Source organism: Macrosteles quadrilineatus, unplaced genomic scaffold (assembly GCF_028750875.1).
Source record: "Macrosteles quadrilineatus isolate MER2022 unplaced genomic scaffold, UCM_ALF_1.0 Scaffold_7__1_contigs__length_78375512, whole genome shotgun sequence".
Taxonomy (NCBI): Eukaryota; Metazoa; Arthropoda; class Insecta; order Hemiptera; family Cicadellidae; genus Macrosteles; species Macrosteles quadrilineatus.
In genome coordinates, this window is record NW_026542600.1 from 64,720,975 (window position 1) to 64,736,167 (window position 15,193).

General features: G+C 35.5%; 1 protein-coding gene across 6 annotated transcripts in view; it reads right to left on the reverse strand.

The window, feature by feature from the left end:
• Positions 1-6,982: 6,982 nt before the first annotated feature.
• The window catches only part of LOC128998312 (uncharacterized), a 28,774-nt gene continuing 20,563 nt past the window's right edge, over positions 6,983-15,193 (reverse strand). For all 6 annotated transcript variants that reach the window (XM_054424395.1, XM_054424396.1, XM_054424399.1 and 3 more), the window contains 3 exons: positions 12,330-12,568; positions 10,059-10,192; positions 6,983-7,627 (listed from right to left, as the gene is read on the reverse strand). In XM_054424395.1, coding sequence (XP_054280370.1) covers positions 7,362-7,627; positions 10,059-10,192; positions 12,330-12,568 — 639 coding nt within the window. In that variant the 3' untranslated portion in view covers positions 6,983-7,361. The remainder of the gene's footprint in view (positions 7,628-10,058; positions 10,193-12,329; positions 12,569-15,193) is intronic.

The window sequence follows — 15,193 nt, forward strand, 5'->3', positions numbered from 1 at the left end:
AGCTGGTGTATGACTATAGAAGCAAGGGGAGTATGTTTAATCTATGGTATGAAAATTTTTTTCCAAAATTGCCGCTAACGGTGACATTGATGCATTTATAGCACCATAACTTCTTTACGGTTGATTTTATGAAAACATTTTAAAATATGTTTTTACAAGACAAGTAACAAAAACGGTTCTTGCCAAAAGTTTGATACTTTATCTCTTGAAGTAAAACGCATCGTAAAAACAGTAAATTGTCCAAGCAAACTAAAAACAGACCCAGGGATCGTTAAAAATTGCAGGAAAGCGTTTTATGATTGTATTTTGTAGTGTTGAGTGTGCAGAGTGACATACTAAAAGTTGCCAAAAATTGGTCCGTGGAAAAGCCCTAAAATCACGTTTAAAAATTACGGTTATCCCATCATTGGACAAATTTTGATAAAAAGTTACCGAATGCATTTTTTATATACATTCTTTTATAATTTGACTTGAGACCACCGCCGATATTTATTGGGGGTTTAGTTCTTCATTTTGATAGGAAAATCGTTTTCTGTCGCCATCTTGGATCCGTCATATTGATTATAAATTATAATACAAGTTTTCAGTTGCAATGCTATTATTGTGACAAATAATTATAAACTAGATTTTCACGCTTATTTCAATGCCGAAATCCGTTTTTAAATATCTTTTTTTGTATATTCATTTAGAAGGTAAATCCAAACCGCACTAGCAACCCCTATTTGGGGTGAGTGATGAAATTCATAATCATGCTAAAAAGTGCGTGACGTCACCCTGGTCACGTGCACTGAAGGTTATTTCATGATTTACAGCCACGAAAAAAATAAAAGTGATGTAATGTAAAGTTCCAGATAAATTAACGTCTAACATTTCTTGCCCTCACTTTTTGAAAATTTGTCGTATCAAAGTCGGATTTATTTAAGCAGCATTAATTTCCTTTTTTAAAGCTCTTTAAAATTATTTGCTACTTGATAGGTGTTGCGGTTTAAGGATTTTAAGCTTACCCCAGCAACCCCTGTTTGGGGGTGGAGGATGAATTTCAAAATACCACTAAAATACTTGACATTACCATAGTAACGTGTTTGAACTTTGTGTCGCAAATAACGATTTCTTATGGTTTTTACCAAGTTAAACTGATGGAATTACTTATTATGAGACATGGAAATTTGCTTAGTCGACAGGTTTGCTGCGGCGGGGTGTTTATATTTACAATTCTACACTGTATGTGAGTTTTAGCATTAATTGTATGCTGAAGTAAACATCCCCTCTATACGGATTATAGTTTCTGTGAGCCAGCCACAAATCATGCTATAAAAGTGTCTAACATTCTATTTTATGTTCATATTTTTTTGTTACTGAGATAGTTGACGCGAATAATTGATGAAGAGAATATGTCGCTGAAGTAGTAGCTCACTTCAACTACGTAAATTTTGATTTTAAAACTGGCAATAATATTATCCATAGATAAAGGAGTATCTCTTTAACATGGGTATTTACTGTCTTAACTCTAACATTAAGGTAGTCAATGGTTTAACTCTTTTACAATAATCTTTTTCTGTTTCTATTTCAGTTGTGTCAAGGCCGCCCCTCTACCAGCTGGTGTTTGTTGTGTTATTTGCCGCTACAATACTAATTGTGAATGTTACCATTAGTATTTTGAACAAAATGGACTGAATCCTTGACAACTGTTTCCAAAAATATGATTGTTATTTGCAGTTATAATACTGATTGTTAATGTTACCATTTGTATTTTGAATTAAATAAACTGAATCTTTGACAACTGTTAAATATATGAGGTTCTTTATTTTCGCCCAAAGATGTACTGTTCAACTAATTTTTTACAATTATTGTAATTTATTGATTTTTATCATTCAATCGATTGAAAAAGGAAAGAAAGTAATTTTGTAAGATATTAAGGACAGACCAAAAGTAATACTAAAATAGTTAAAGCCCACAACATCACACCCCATTTTGAGTTGTAATAATTCAAGATCGCGGAAATTTAAAAACAAGTAGGCCTAACAATTTGAGTGACATTTCGCTTGTCTTTCACTTATTGTTTGTTTTTCGATTACGATTTTGTGTTCCTTTTTAACTTAGCTTTTTCCTTTAACTACATATTTAAGAATCTTTATTCTGTACTACAACCCAAAATTGCCACCCCCCTCCGTACCACTAAACAGGGCAAACAGGCTGATCCGGCTGAGACGATTACTTGTTGTTTAACAGAGTTCCCGCCATAGTTTAAATACTTAAAAGCTGAAAGCAACACAAACTCTTCTCGTTACAAACTATGAAGAGCAGATAGAATTATGTGAGTTCGAGATGGATTGCACTCTAGAACATAACTGGCCCTACAATGTCCACATATCTTTAATAGGCCTACTTTTAAATCGTCAAGTGGCACGTATATTCTTATAAAATTGGCTGGGATTTTATGGTAAAATTACAATTAAAAATATTTCTTTTAATTAGAAAAAAACTTGGAGAACCCAGCGAATGTGACTGTGATAATGTATCGCTATTGTTTTATATGTGTGTCTCTGACGAGGTCTATTGTAATCTATGATTATTTAACGACCAATAAAATACTTGATTACTTGATACCAACATACCAAATTTGATTAAAATCGGACCACAGGTGTGGTCAGTTGTACACATCCACACAGATGGACAGGCATTCTCACACACTCAGGCATCACTTTGTAGAGGTTTGTTTACTATTTCCCTGAACTCTTTTACCATGGACATGTTCAACATATACTATTACTTTTTTACTTATTAATTCATAGATTTTCCATATTTTCATTTCAATGAGTATGCTTGAGTGTAACATAAATGCACGAGCTTGCAACTTAATCAATATTAATTTGACACAGAAAGAACGAACAAGCCACGCCATTACATTTGAGAACTATTTAATAAGTTCGTAGACAAAATGACAAAACATTTGTTAATTAACGCTCCAATCAGAATTCGTATTAGTGAAATTGGATTTAGAGTTTAATCTCTGTAGAATAGGCTACCTTATATATTTAACTTAAAGGTAATATTACAAATGTTTTAAAATTGTATTTTTACTATTTGTTTGGATCTACAATGTTGACTTATATGGCTGGATTCCGAGCCACTGCAGACCACAGACCTGTGTCAAAGTGGTAGCGATTGTCAGGGCACACCTTCCCCTCCAACGCCCCACCAACGTTATCCATACCCCTCCCCTTCACAACGGGACACCAACTGCACCGATTGATGGCCGACGTACAAACAAGTTATGGAGGGAGATGGATAGAGAGAGGCGCGAAGCCGACCAATGGTGTGCCGCGCCCGCTTGCAGCTCTGACAAACTGACATCGAGTCTCATTCTCATTCTCATTTGGCTGGCTTGTTGAAGCTATAGTTCTATCTACAGACTGCTTTCCGCAGTGCGGTGCGAAATTACGGCGACACTGGTTCAATGGAGTCCCTTGTGTCCAGGGCTACTGATACGCGTTTACAAAGTTGGTAGGTAGGCCTACACTGTTACTGGGAATAAAACACTATTTTACTACAACTTTAATGACCCTCTACCACTTCAGGTAGACGGCCCACAAGGAGTCAGAAGAAAATCATCAAATTAAAAGTCTTAATTATTAGAATGCAATGCCGCAAATTCAAACTTAAACGAGCAACCGAAACCGAGTCAAAAATGGCAGCCGTTCAAAGATATCTTGAATCTGCCATTTTGAACCTTTGAATGGCTGCCATTCTTTTACTTAAATTTGTGGCATCGTATTCTAATAATTAAGACCTTTAATTTGATGTGTATATGGACCTATGCATATGTGATTTTCTTCCGACTTATAGCAGGCGCCTCCCTGAGGAGGTAGTGTATAGCAATGCAAATTCAATCTTTGAATAGCTGTCATTTTTGACTCGGTTGTTTGAGTTTGGGTTTACGGTATTGTATTTTACTTAACAAAGACCTTTAATTTGAAGTGCATATCAACTTATGCTTCTATTTAAGATTTTCTTTTAACAGCCTTTTTAAAGGAATTTAATTACAAATCAATTGACACCTTATTTTTTAACATTGAACGAATTATTGCCTTAAAAAAGTTATCCTAGTAATTTTTGTAAAATCAACGGTTCAAGGGCTATTTAAGAAACAAAATTATACATGGCCGCCGTTTTGTTTTATGAATTTGGAAAATTGTCATAATTTTTGTAGCTTTGTCTAGTTGTCATAAATGTTTGTGCAAAGTTTCAATTTCATATGTTTAACCACTTTTCAGAAAGAAATTAATAAGTGAAAAACAAAATGGCGGCTGTGTGTGTAACTATGGACTCCTGGACAATTTAAATATGTTATTTAGATATGTCTTAACAATGCCCTAAAATATTGGTAGAGAGTTCTGTGACACCCTGTATATTTTCAGAAAGATCTTTAATTTTCTATTATGCAAGATCATACTTATTCACTGTTAGTGCATTACTGTTGATGTATTTCCAATATTCCAAAGAAAATTTGTAATTTTTCAAAAATAAATAAGTATGTAGAATTTATTTTTTTAATGAGTATTTTAAAAACATTGCGATTTCTAGGTAGGGAATTATATTTCACACAATCTTTACATTTAGATAAAATCGCAGGGCGTCCACATTCTGGAAAGTCAGGGATAGTCATGGAAAAAATTTTTGGTCATTGAAAGTCATGGAAATTGGCAAGAAGTCATGGAAATCTCCAATGATGGATGGATTTGAGGGGACCATCCAATGCTGTAGTTGGCCGTAACCACAGAAAACATACTACTATAACCTATTACCTTACCACAGAAAACGTAGAGCTTTGCCTGTGCCCACGGTAGATGTTTTTTTGCGCCGTAACCCCGACCGTTGTGGCATTTTTCAAGATTTTTCACAAATATTCAAAAAATTCAATTTATTACAGTTGTATTATTTTATGAGTTTTGAGTTTGTTTTAGTTCATTGTTGTAACTATTATACTCCATTGTTATTTGTTGTTACATATTTCAGTATTTTCTGTAAAATAACATGTCTAGGCAGTATTATTTGTGTGTGTATGTTATATTATAATTTTCGAGTAAAGTTCGTGAGTCATGGAAATCAATGGTAAACGGTCATGGAAATTAATGACAAATTTTCTGTGGACACCCTGAAATGTGTAAAAAATTATTTTGTGATTTTCTTGTGGATTGCTTTCAAAATTTATAATTTGCATAATCCGAAAATTTGCAAAATTTTTGATACTACAGCCAAACTTATTGCTAAAAATATATGTGATAATGATGTCATCTAACATTCTGAGGTATCCCAAAAATTGCTCACCCACAGCCATGGGCGTCCGTGGTGATGAGGGCGAACACGTGCTGCGCTGAGCTCTTGCCTCTGCTACTACTACCGGAGACTACTCAAAAATAATTATTGTGTTTGGACCCAAATCTACTGGCGGGAGGACTGTAGGTCATTGTAGTTGACCAAATTGTGGTTTCTCAAGTGCACTGTTCTATATACAGCAGTGCTTCATCTTATTGTGATGATGCAATGAATTTAACTATAGTCCCCGCTAGAAGTCGGAAGAAAATTACATATGCATAGGTCCATATACACATCAAATCAAAGGTCTTAATTATTAGAATATGATGCCACAATTTTGAGTAAAAGAATTGCAGCCGTTTGAAGGTTCAAAATGGCAGTTTCAAGATCTTTGAACGGCTGCCATTTTTGACTCGGTTGTTCGTTTAAGTTTGAATTTGCGGCATTGCATTCTAATAATTAAGACTTTTAATTTGATGTGCATATCAACCTATGCTTCTATTTAAGATTTTCTTCTGACTCCTTGTGGGCCGTCTACCTGAAGTGGTAGAGGTTCATTAAAGTTGTAGAAAATAGTGTTTTATACCCAGGAACAGTGTACCAACTTGTTTGTACACACCTGTTGTTACATGTGTAACGGTTAAGAAAATATGAAGCCGTCCCTGGACTTTTCACCACCCCTGTATTTACTATGATATTATGTTTGTTCTGTAATGAGAGTTTTTCAGAACAGTTGAGCTGATGAACACACTGGATGGCACAACACCAAAGATATAATGTACTACAAAGTTTAAGTTTACTTAACTGGACATTTTATTGCAATGGCGATAAGAAAACTTAACAATGAGTTTACAGGGAATGGCTAAAAAGAATAGTAATTTTTTGAGAGAATTTTACATTTGCCACTTCATGCGGTCAGTCCAATCATTGTTAACATTTGTTGTCCTACTTTTTAGGATTGACTTCTAAGATTCATAAAATATATATAGGTCGGAAGATCTGTATTTAGATATCCCGATCAATAGGCACATACTTGCAGCTAATTTTCCCTCTTTGAAAAACATGTGGCAAGTGAGATAAGTGTGTACAAGTGTACACATATTGAAACAGGGGTCCACTTAATAAGCCTCAATTCATTGACGGCGTTTCATAGGTTCTCTTTTAACATCATAAGAAAATCGCAATCACTGGAGATTATCACAGTATTACTGTTATGCAAGAGGAGCCTTGTAAGTTGCTTCTGTCTACCCCATGGTCTCTGAGCCTGCAATCAGGGTGATTGCCGGTGTCATCCTCGTCTTCCATCTCGCAAGGGAGCAACAGGCGATCTACCGCAGGAGATCTGGAGTAGACACAGAGACTACTGCCAGAGAAGAGCACGACTGCAGTTTCAACCGCTCAACCCCAATGAAGGTACAGTACAGATGTAGCTGGCTGGTTAGTCTAGTATCTCTAATAAGAATCTTCCTAGACTTCCGACACCAGAACTTTCTAAACCCGAAAAGGCCCCAGTCCCAATTAGTTTGGATCAGCGCAACTCTGGTGTTATTACTTTCCTGTAGGGAAATGCCCAAAAGGTCGGAAAAAAGCTACTGTATCTAATACAGAGTTTTGACCTTTATTTGGGTAACATACTTAATTAAAAAATAAAATAAATAACAAGACATACTTTAAACTTTAAAATATTTTTATTTTTGAAACATATAGCAGACAACAGCATGTTATAAAATACCACATACTACTTTAACATTATAAACATACTACTATAACCCAGAATGAAAACCGCATGGTAAAAAGCGTTAAGTACTTTGAGAGAGCTTTCCCTGTCAATTCGTAGGCAGCGCCACCAGCGTTGCTATGAACTCAGCATCTCTCTCAAAGTACATAACGCTTTTTACCATGCGGTTGGCATTCTGGGTTATAGTAGTATATTTTCTGTGAAAATACTGATAACTTCACTTAAATCCCTCTCTGATTTCATGTGAGAAACGGTTAGCAATACATCGGTTTATTTTTGCCCTTGGACTTGATTTATAACTATTTATTTATTTTGTTTTTAGCAAAAAACATATTTTCATAAAATGTTGGAAACCAATTTTGGTGAATAGGTTTTTTGAAGGTATGTTTTCTAGAAGAATTGTGGCAAATGGAATCCTTCCTTCTTTATGCAATTCATTGGAAAGATTCCTAACGACATGTTCAGCACACCCCTGGCCTCGAAACTCTGGATTACTGTACAGGACGAAAACCCCTCCTGAATGAAACGATAATGCAGAGCTAGCCAACTTGTTGTCACTTTTTCTGAACAAACCTAACAAACACAATAATGTAAAAATTGTTTGAAGCAACACATATAAGTAAATAATACATAAGTTAAGTTCAATAAAGGTAAATTTAAATATTAGGGTGGTCAGTAAATTAAGGTCTCTAACAAGCTGTAGTCGAAACTTGAAACTAAGCAAGCTAATTCAAATCTGACTCCAGCACCATCAGTTCTTTACTCCATCCACTTTCATCGACTTCTTTATCACGTTCAAAATTATTCCTTGAAACCTAAAAAATTGGTTTCAATGACCACCCGTGCACATACTTTTATGGGAATACGTTTATATGTAAGCTAAAGATTTATTGAACAGTCACAATGGCTACAGTAAGAGAAATGTCAGACACGCAAAACACCTTTTATGGCTTTATAATAGCCATTTAATGAAGTCTGTCAGAGTTAATCAAGTAGTCACGACAAAATATACTTATTTAAACCCAATCTTTTTATTGTTGGCTTTAACGGCTGTTTTAAACGACATTCACGGAAGGGCCACTTATTAAGGTCGTGATAGGAGATGATTATTCTGATATTTTGGAATTGTATGCTGGTGTTCCGCAGGGGTCCATTTTAGGACCTTTCATGTTTTTGATTTTTATTAAAGACTTTAGTTTTAATATCCCTACTCAATCAATACTTTATGCTGATGATACTACCCTGTTCTGTAAAGATAATAATATTTTAACAGTTGAGTACGATCTTAATCATGCCCTAAACTGTGCTAAATTCTGGTATACAATCAATAATTTGGCTATCAATGAGGAAAAAACAGAATACATCTACTTTTCACTAAAGATCAACCCACTGATGCTTATAAAACAGTCAAACTCTTAGGCATCCATCTTGACAACAGACTAAGCTGGGATAACCACATTACACAACTTTGTAAAAGATTGGCTAGAATAACCCATCTCTTGAGAAAACTTGGATCATGTGTGAGTTTTAACACTTTGATAATGACTTACTACGGTTTGTTTCACTCACAGCTGCTTTATGGTTTGCGTCTCTGGGGTGGTTCACATTTAGCTCAAGAAAGCATTTGTTTGGCAAAAGAAAGCTCTTAGAGCCATGCTAGGATTGCAAGATCATGAATCCTGTTGGGATCACTTTTCCGATTTAAATTTGCTTACACTGCCATCTATGTACATTCTTTTTAATTCAATTCATATAAAAAACAACCCCTTAAAATTTTCTAGCTATTCTCATCCATATAACACGAGGCACAAAAACAACCTAGTCACACCTCAAATCAGACTTTCAAAAACTTTAAATAGCCATTTTTACATCCAACATATTTTCTTCAACAAGCCACCCACTTGTTTTCGTGAACTACCTTTAAACCAATTTGAAAGATAAATTACTGAGATTTTAAAATCAAAAGCATTCTACACGCAGGAAGAATTTCTAAATAGTGACATATCATGTTTAGATTCTAAATGGGATATTGTATGTATTGAAATTTATAATTGATGTATGATATATTTTTAAGTACTATTGTAACAATGCCTATTACAAAATGTTATGTTTAAGGCTGCAATAAATTTTATTGAATATAATTAATTGAAGGAAAGTAACTGTGACCAGACTAGGGGCGAAAAATTATGTGGGCTTAGGGGCTCAAAAACGCTAAATCTGGCCCTGCTTCATCTTAATCGTAATAATCCACTAATGATATATATATATCACTAACCTGTCATCATCTAAGTATTCACTAATTTCATTATCTTGAAAAGAACATGATCTCCCAGAATGGTTACCCAAAAAACAAACTAGCAAACTACGTCATTGCAGAACGCACAACAAAACGTCAGCTGAGTTCTAAACATCACTGCAGCGATGTATGTCAAGCTAGCGCAAAACAAAATATACCACGAATAGATGGTACTAAACACAGTATATTATCTTCATCCTTACCAGCATTATCTTGGATCAATCTGAGTTTAGCATAAATTCAACTATCTTAAAATCTTCCTGCGGTCGTAGTTAGTGTGGTAAATTTAAGCTGTACGAGGCCAAATATTATTATAGCTGTGGAGGTACTGCATGGACAAGTAAACGCGGATGTGAGATTGAAGAGGTTAAATATCTGTTATATTTGCCATCTTGTAAATAAAAAGTCCATAAAAGCCTTTTTGGAGTAAATTTACATTAAAAATTTGATTAGACTTTTTTACAGTCTACAATTCACTCTAAAAGTATATTCTCTGCTGAGTGGAGAATAAACAACCCATAAAATATTGTTGCTCATTACTGAATAAGGTATGAACAATCCATTGTATGTTAACTGATTCATAGAGGGTACGTGGAAAACCACTGAATCAAAACTTCTAGTTAATCATGAACCATCACGTTGTGGTTTCTTAGTAAGTTTTGGTACTTGCTATTTACCTAACATAGAATGTTTTAGTAAACAATTTACCCAGACAATAGTTGTTGGTGATTTGTTGAGAAAGATAGACTTCCGAGCCAGGGAATTGATGTGGCCAATTGCTATTCACTTCAGTGACATGGCTCAGATTAAGCCTTTGCAGATACATGTCCTCAGGCACTGGGCTAGAATACATTGAAATAATGTCAAGTCAGCTAAATGGTAATACCCTATTGTAGCAAAATAAGCAAGCACAGTTTGTAGTTCAGTGGTAAACCAGATAGCAATTGACATTGTCTCATAACTGCTGTCACCTCTGGCTATGGTACTTCAATGTCTTTGGTAGTAAGCTGAAAGATTAGGTACAAGGAATTCAAATGTATGGTTGTAGAAGATAAGAGCTATAAGGAAATTGCACATATCATTCAAGAACTGATTTTAGAGAGTGTTTTTAGAACTATTAACACACATTTTAAATGTACTGGTACTAAATTAGTGGCGAATCCAACCATGAGGCGCAAGGAGCATGCACCCCGCCTTAGACAAAAAAATCTCATACTATCTTGTAATAGTATCAAACAGGCACACTCTAATGAGATAATTACTGAGCTGCAAGTAATTGTATCGCTATCTCTCCTACGATTGTGGCAAAGACTTAAAACCCTGCTATGTTAAACACATCTTAATCATACCCTGTGATTGTGGCGGAATTGACAGCATCTTCTGTGAACACGAAGACTAAGATGTCATCATTGCCTCCCGTGACAAAACTCCCCGCGAACACCAAGGCTCGTTACAGTCTCCTGCGATCTATACAAAATCCTGAACACCTCTGCTATTGTGAAGATAACATCATCATGTTCCACGATAACGGCAAAATCATTCTCGTCTCACACGATCACTGGGAGATTTTTTCCATGTTCAAGGTGAAATTATTGCCTACCGACCAATCAACAGATACGGTACCAACATTTTTTATCCATTTTGGTTTTTTTTTTAAGACCAGTAAACCGAACCCAACTTTAACAAAGTTTTAGTTTTGAAGTTAACTCCTTATAAAGTTCACTACTTTTTTGTTGATAAATAGGCAAAAATCTGTCCGCACAGGAAGTATGCCCCCCCCCTCAACAAACTCTTCGATACCCCTCTGTACTAAATGCAACAAAGAAACCATTTTTTTCAGGATAACCTAGAAAATTTAAAAAATAATGGCAATATGTTATAGAGCAGTTTTGTCCATACAACATAATTGAAAGGGGGGGGGGGAAGTAAAACTAATATCAGTGACCAACACCATGAACAGTTTCCTCACAAGTGTAGAAAAAAATACATGGTTTCCAAAAAAAGAATGCCAGGATTTCAAACGGCGGTTTCTTGGGGACTAGTAAAGATAATTAGATGATTTAAACATCAAATATAAGATAAAAGAATTGAGGTTTTTCATACCTAAAGCAATGTTTGTCATCAACCTCATTGGCCATATAACTGGCAGAGTCTATATGCTTAGAGCTATTGGCAGCTTTAATCTGATGCCTTAACTGAATTTTCAATCTTTTACGAATAACATCGTAGAGTGTCGATTTAGGTATGTTTAACTGAAGACTTCGTCGGGCAATCGTTTTTTTTTAGGCTTCTGATGCAGGATTGTCGGATTTCTTGGACTTTCTTATCACTTCTTTTGGCTGGCCAGGTGAATGTCCTTTAAAAACACTTCTTGTTTCACAAAACTGGTTAAACCAGCAGCGAATCGCTTTATCATTGCATCGGGTGAATTTTGCCCTCTATACGTAAAGCTGCCAACTAACAATCAATATAGTACACACCGTGCTTTGTATTTAGCAGTAAAAATCCTAACTGGTGTTCGGCGTCAGGTGTGTGGGTCGCAGAGGCGGCCAACCTGACATCTGTTTTGCGCATGCCAAGGTACTTAGTTATTTAAACTCCAATTTGACATTTAAATTGTTTAACTAACTAAATCATTTAGTCTGTTAAATTGTATCTTGAATAGTCCCCAAGCAATGACCATTTAAAATCCCGGCATTATTTTTCAGATACTCTCCTCTGTTGTTGGTAAAAAAAAAAACACAATATAAAAGATCCTTGCTCTTTTAAGTTCATTTCAGTTTCAGAACTCATAAATAAATTAAGTTTTATCCATTTCTTTAAACCCTACTTTAATGATACTTGAAAGAAACCGTGGTTTTATAGATAGACCTAACCCCAGGTGCTTAAGGAGAGCTGGTTTGCAATAGTAATTTTTCCTTGGTAGCCTAACTAAACTATAAATGTAAAGAAGGTTTGTTAACAATTCAAGTAACATACCTACAGTCAACTGGTTCTGGTAGCCACATCATGTAGTTTTTCTTCACGTCTAAGTCCAAACCTTTGATCTTAGCTACTTCGCTGACGACTGAAGCAAATCTTTCAAATGTGACTTCAAAAACAAACATTTCAGAATCGCTTGTCCAGGGGATTCTTTCAGTGTTCAATAAGGCATACTTGAGCTCTGATAAATCTTCAGAAGCTGTGTATACGAAGTACATTGAAACAACATTTTGAACCTGAAAAGTAGTGATGTAAATGAATTGGATAGTATGTGGATTTAATATTGCAGAATTTCACATTAACGACAAATTCCAAGCTGTAAAGTTACAATTTTGGAAAATGAAGAAAATAAAGACATTTTTTAAATGAGTCAGTAGTTTTGATGTTATTAACAACTCAATAATGATAAGTAAAATAATCCGGGTCAGAGAGGCAGTGGCGGTTCCAAGGTGGGGGGCTACAGGGGCTAAAGCCCCCCCCCCTTGGACCCTGGAAAAATATATTTAAACGTACCTTTCGTCCTTAAAACACTGTCATAAAACAGACATCAACATCGTTTTAATTAAACTTAATTAGCGATGGTAGGAGTAGAATTAAGTTCCACGGATAAACTTTGTGGACAATAGCACAACGATTAAAACAATATTACGCTATGGAAAGTTGTACGCATGATCCAATTTTTACAGCAGTCAGCTGTTGACATGCTAGGGCAAAGGCAAGCGCCGAGCGTGACAGCGAGGACAGAGAAACAGCTGATTTCCTTATGTTCCATAGTTAGTTGTCAAATTGTCTGCTAGCCACTAACTTTACACAGACATCAATCAGTAATCAGCGGTAGCACCAGTAGCCTATTACCATTGACTATATAAACACTAAGTGTTAAAGTTTATATAGTCAATGCTATTTCTGAATTCGATACTATACATATTGTGACAGATCTATGAAATGGAGAAAAACGTAAGGTTAATAAACAAGTCTACTTGCTTGCATGACATATAACAGGTGAAATGGAATGTTTCAGGACAATTGGACACAGTTCAGTTAGAAATGGCTTTATAAAGTCACCAAACTGCATTTAGGAGATATGGCTTCGCAGTCTACAGTAGGCCTATGTTTTGACATTCATGAATGCAAGTTCGTCATAGTTTGATTTTTTAAATGTCTACTTGCTCAGGACAAAGACAAATGACAGGTTGAATGAGAGATTTTTGGACAGTTGGACACAGAGATATAGACATTAATAATGGCTTTAGAAAGTTAGTAAACAGCTTTTAGGAGGAGGATATGGCCATAGCCTACAATATGTTTTGAGATTTATGAATGCAATTATTCGCACAAAGCTTTACCAACCGTTGTGGATAGATATGGTTGTTATGAATAATTGGGTAGCATACGTACCCAAGAGATGGGCCATGAGCCTATTGTTGGTATGGTCCAGCGATTGCATCACATAGCGGTGAGTAGAAAAAGAAAGTGACACTTTGGAAAAGCGAGTTTAGCATCATCTGTAAACCTCTGTTTCAATCACCCACTGAAGTTGTTATTTTTTACTTTACACTTTACACAACTGCCATTGAAGGGCCGTCAATGATTGGAAATCTTGTTTGTAAGCTATTGGCAACGATGATTTAATAAATGTAACTTTCCCAGCCCTATGCAACACTGATTCAAGGTATATTTCCCGGTTATCAAAACTCAAGAACAATTTTATACACAAATAATCTCTGGATCCTGACCTGGATGATGCCTAGTAATTTAATTTAATTTAATTTATGGTTACACATTATTACACTTGCAATTAATTCAATCTGTGTAACGAAAAACATTTTTAATCTCACTTGGTTTGGATTCGCTTTCAAAACGTGATCGGAAATGGTTGTGTTATTTGTAAACGACATTTAATTCAAACATTTCAGTGACAGCTAGAAAAAATAATCTTGATTCGAACAGCTGTTTTTCATTTCATAGATGAGCAAGTGATAAACATTGGTAAAAAACTTTGGTTTTTTGGACGTCCGTCATTTTGTTTACAAAGTGGTGAGGCCATATTTTGTATGGCCAGACAGACAGAAATAGAGATAAGACTTGTTTCGGCTTATTTAATGTATAAAACGTAAAATTAACCTATAAATATATAATTCTGAGCAATGCACAGACAAAACTCTAATTTTATTTATATAGATAAGGAAAAACTGTATCCATGCAACATGTTTTAAAGGGACCGCGCCGAAGTTGGACAACGAGACACGCGGACAACGATAAACTTGGACTGATTAAGTTTCCAGGATTGTTGTTTGCGTTTTTGAATGTGTCCAGTTTCGTCGTGTCATGCAACGCCAACACTGGAAAACTTAATAATGTGTCCGGTTTCGTCGTTTAGTGCTACAATGCATCGGGACACTAGTCTTAAGTCTCTTGTTTTGGGACCTGACTGTACATTCTACCTGTCAAGTCCACTGTTTGGGATTTCGACCAAGGCCCTGCTGGAAAAAAGAGCCATGCTGCAGGATCCATGACTTCACACTAGTGGATAGATTTTTTGATACATTCATTGCAATATCCCATATGTTTTAGGTAAATAAGCTGGCTGTTTGTCAGACTTTAACGGTAAGATTTTAGTACAACTATCCACTACTGAAACGTAGTGTTGCGCATTGTCGGTATTTTTGCACACATAAAAGTAAAGGAATATTTTCTATTCCCTACTAACGGAAAACAACAAATGTATGTAGTAGAAGTCTACTTGTTAATCGGCGAATAGCATGACAACTAGATCGCCGAACGTTAAACATTTTGTGCTTGGCAGTAGAAGTTCCGGGGATATAGCAAGGGGTAGTTTTGGTGTGTTGCGTGTTGCCCAG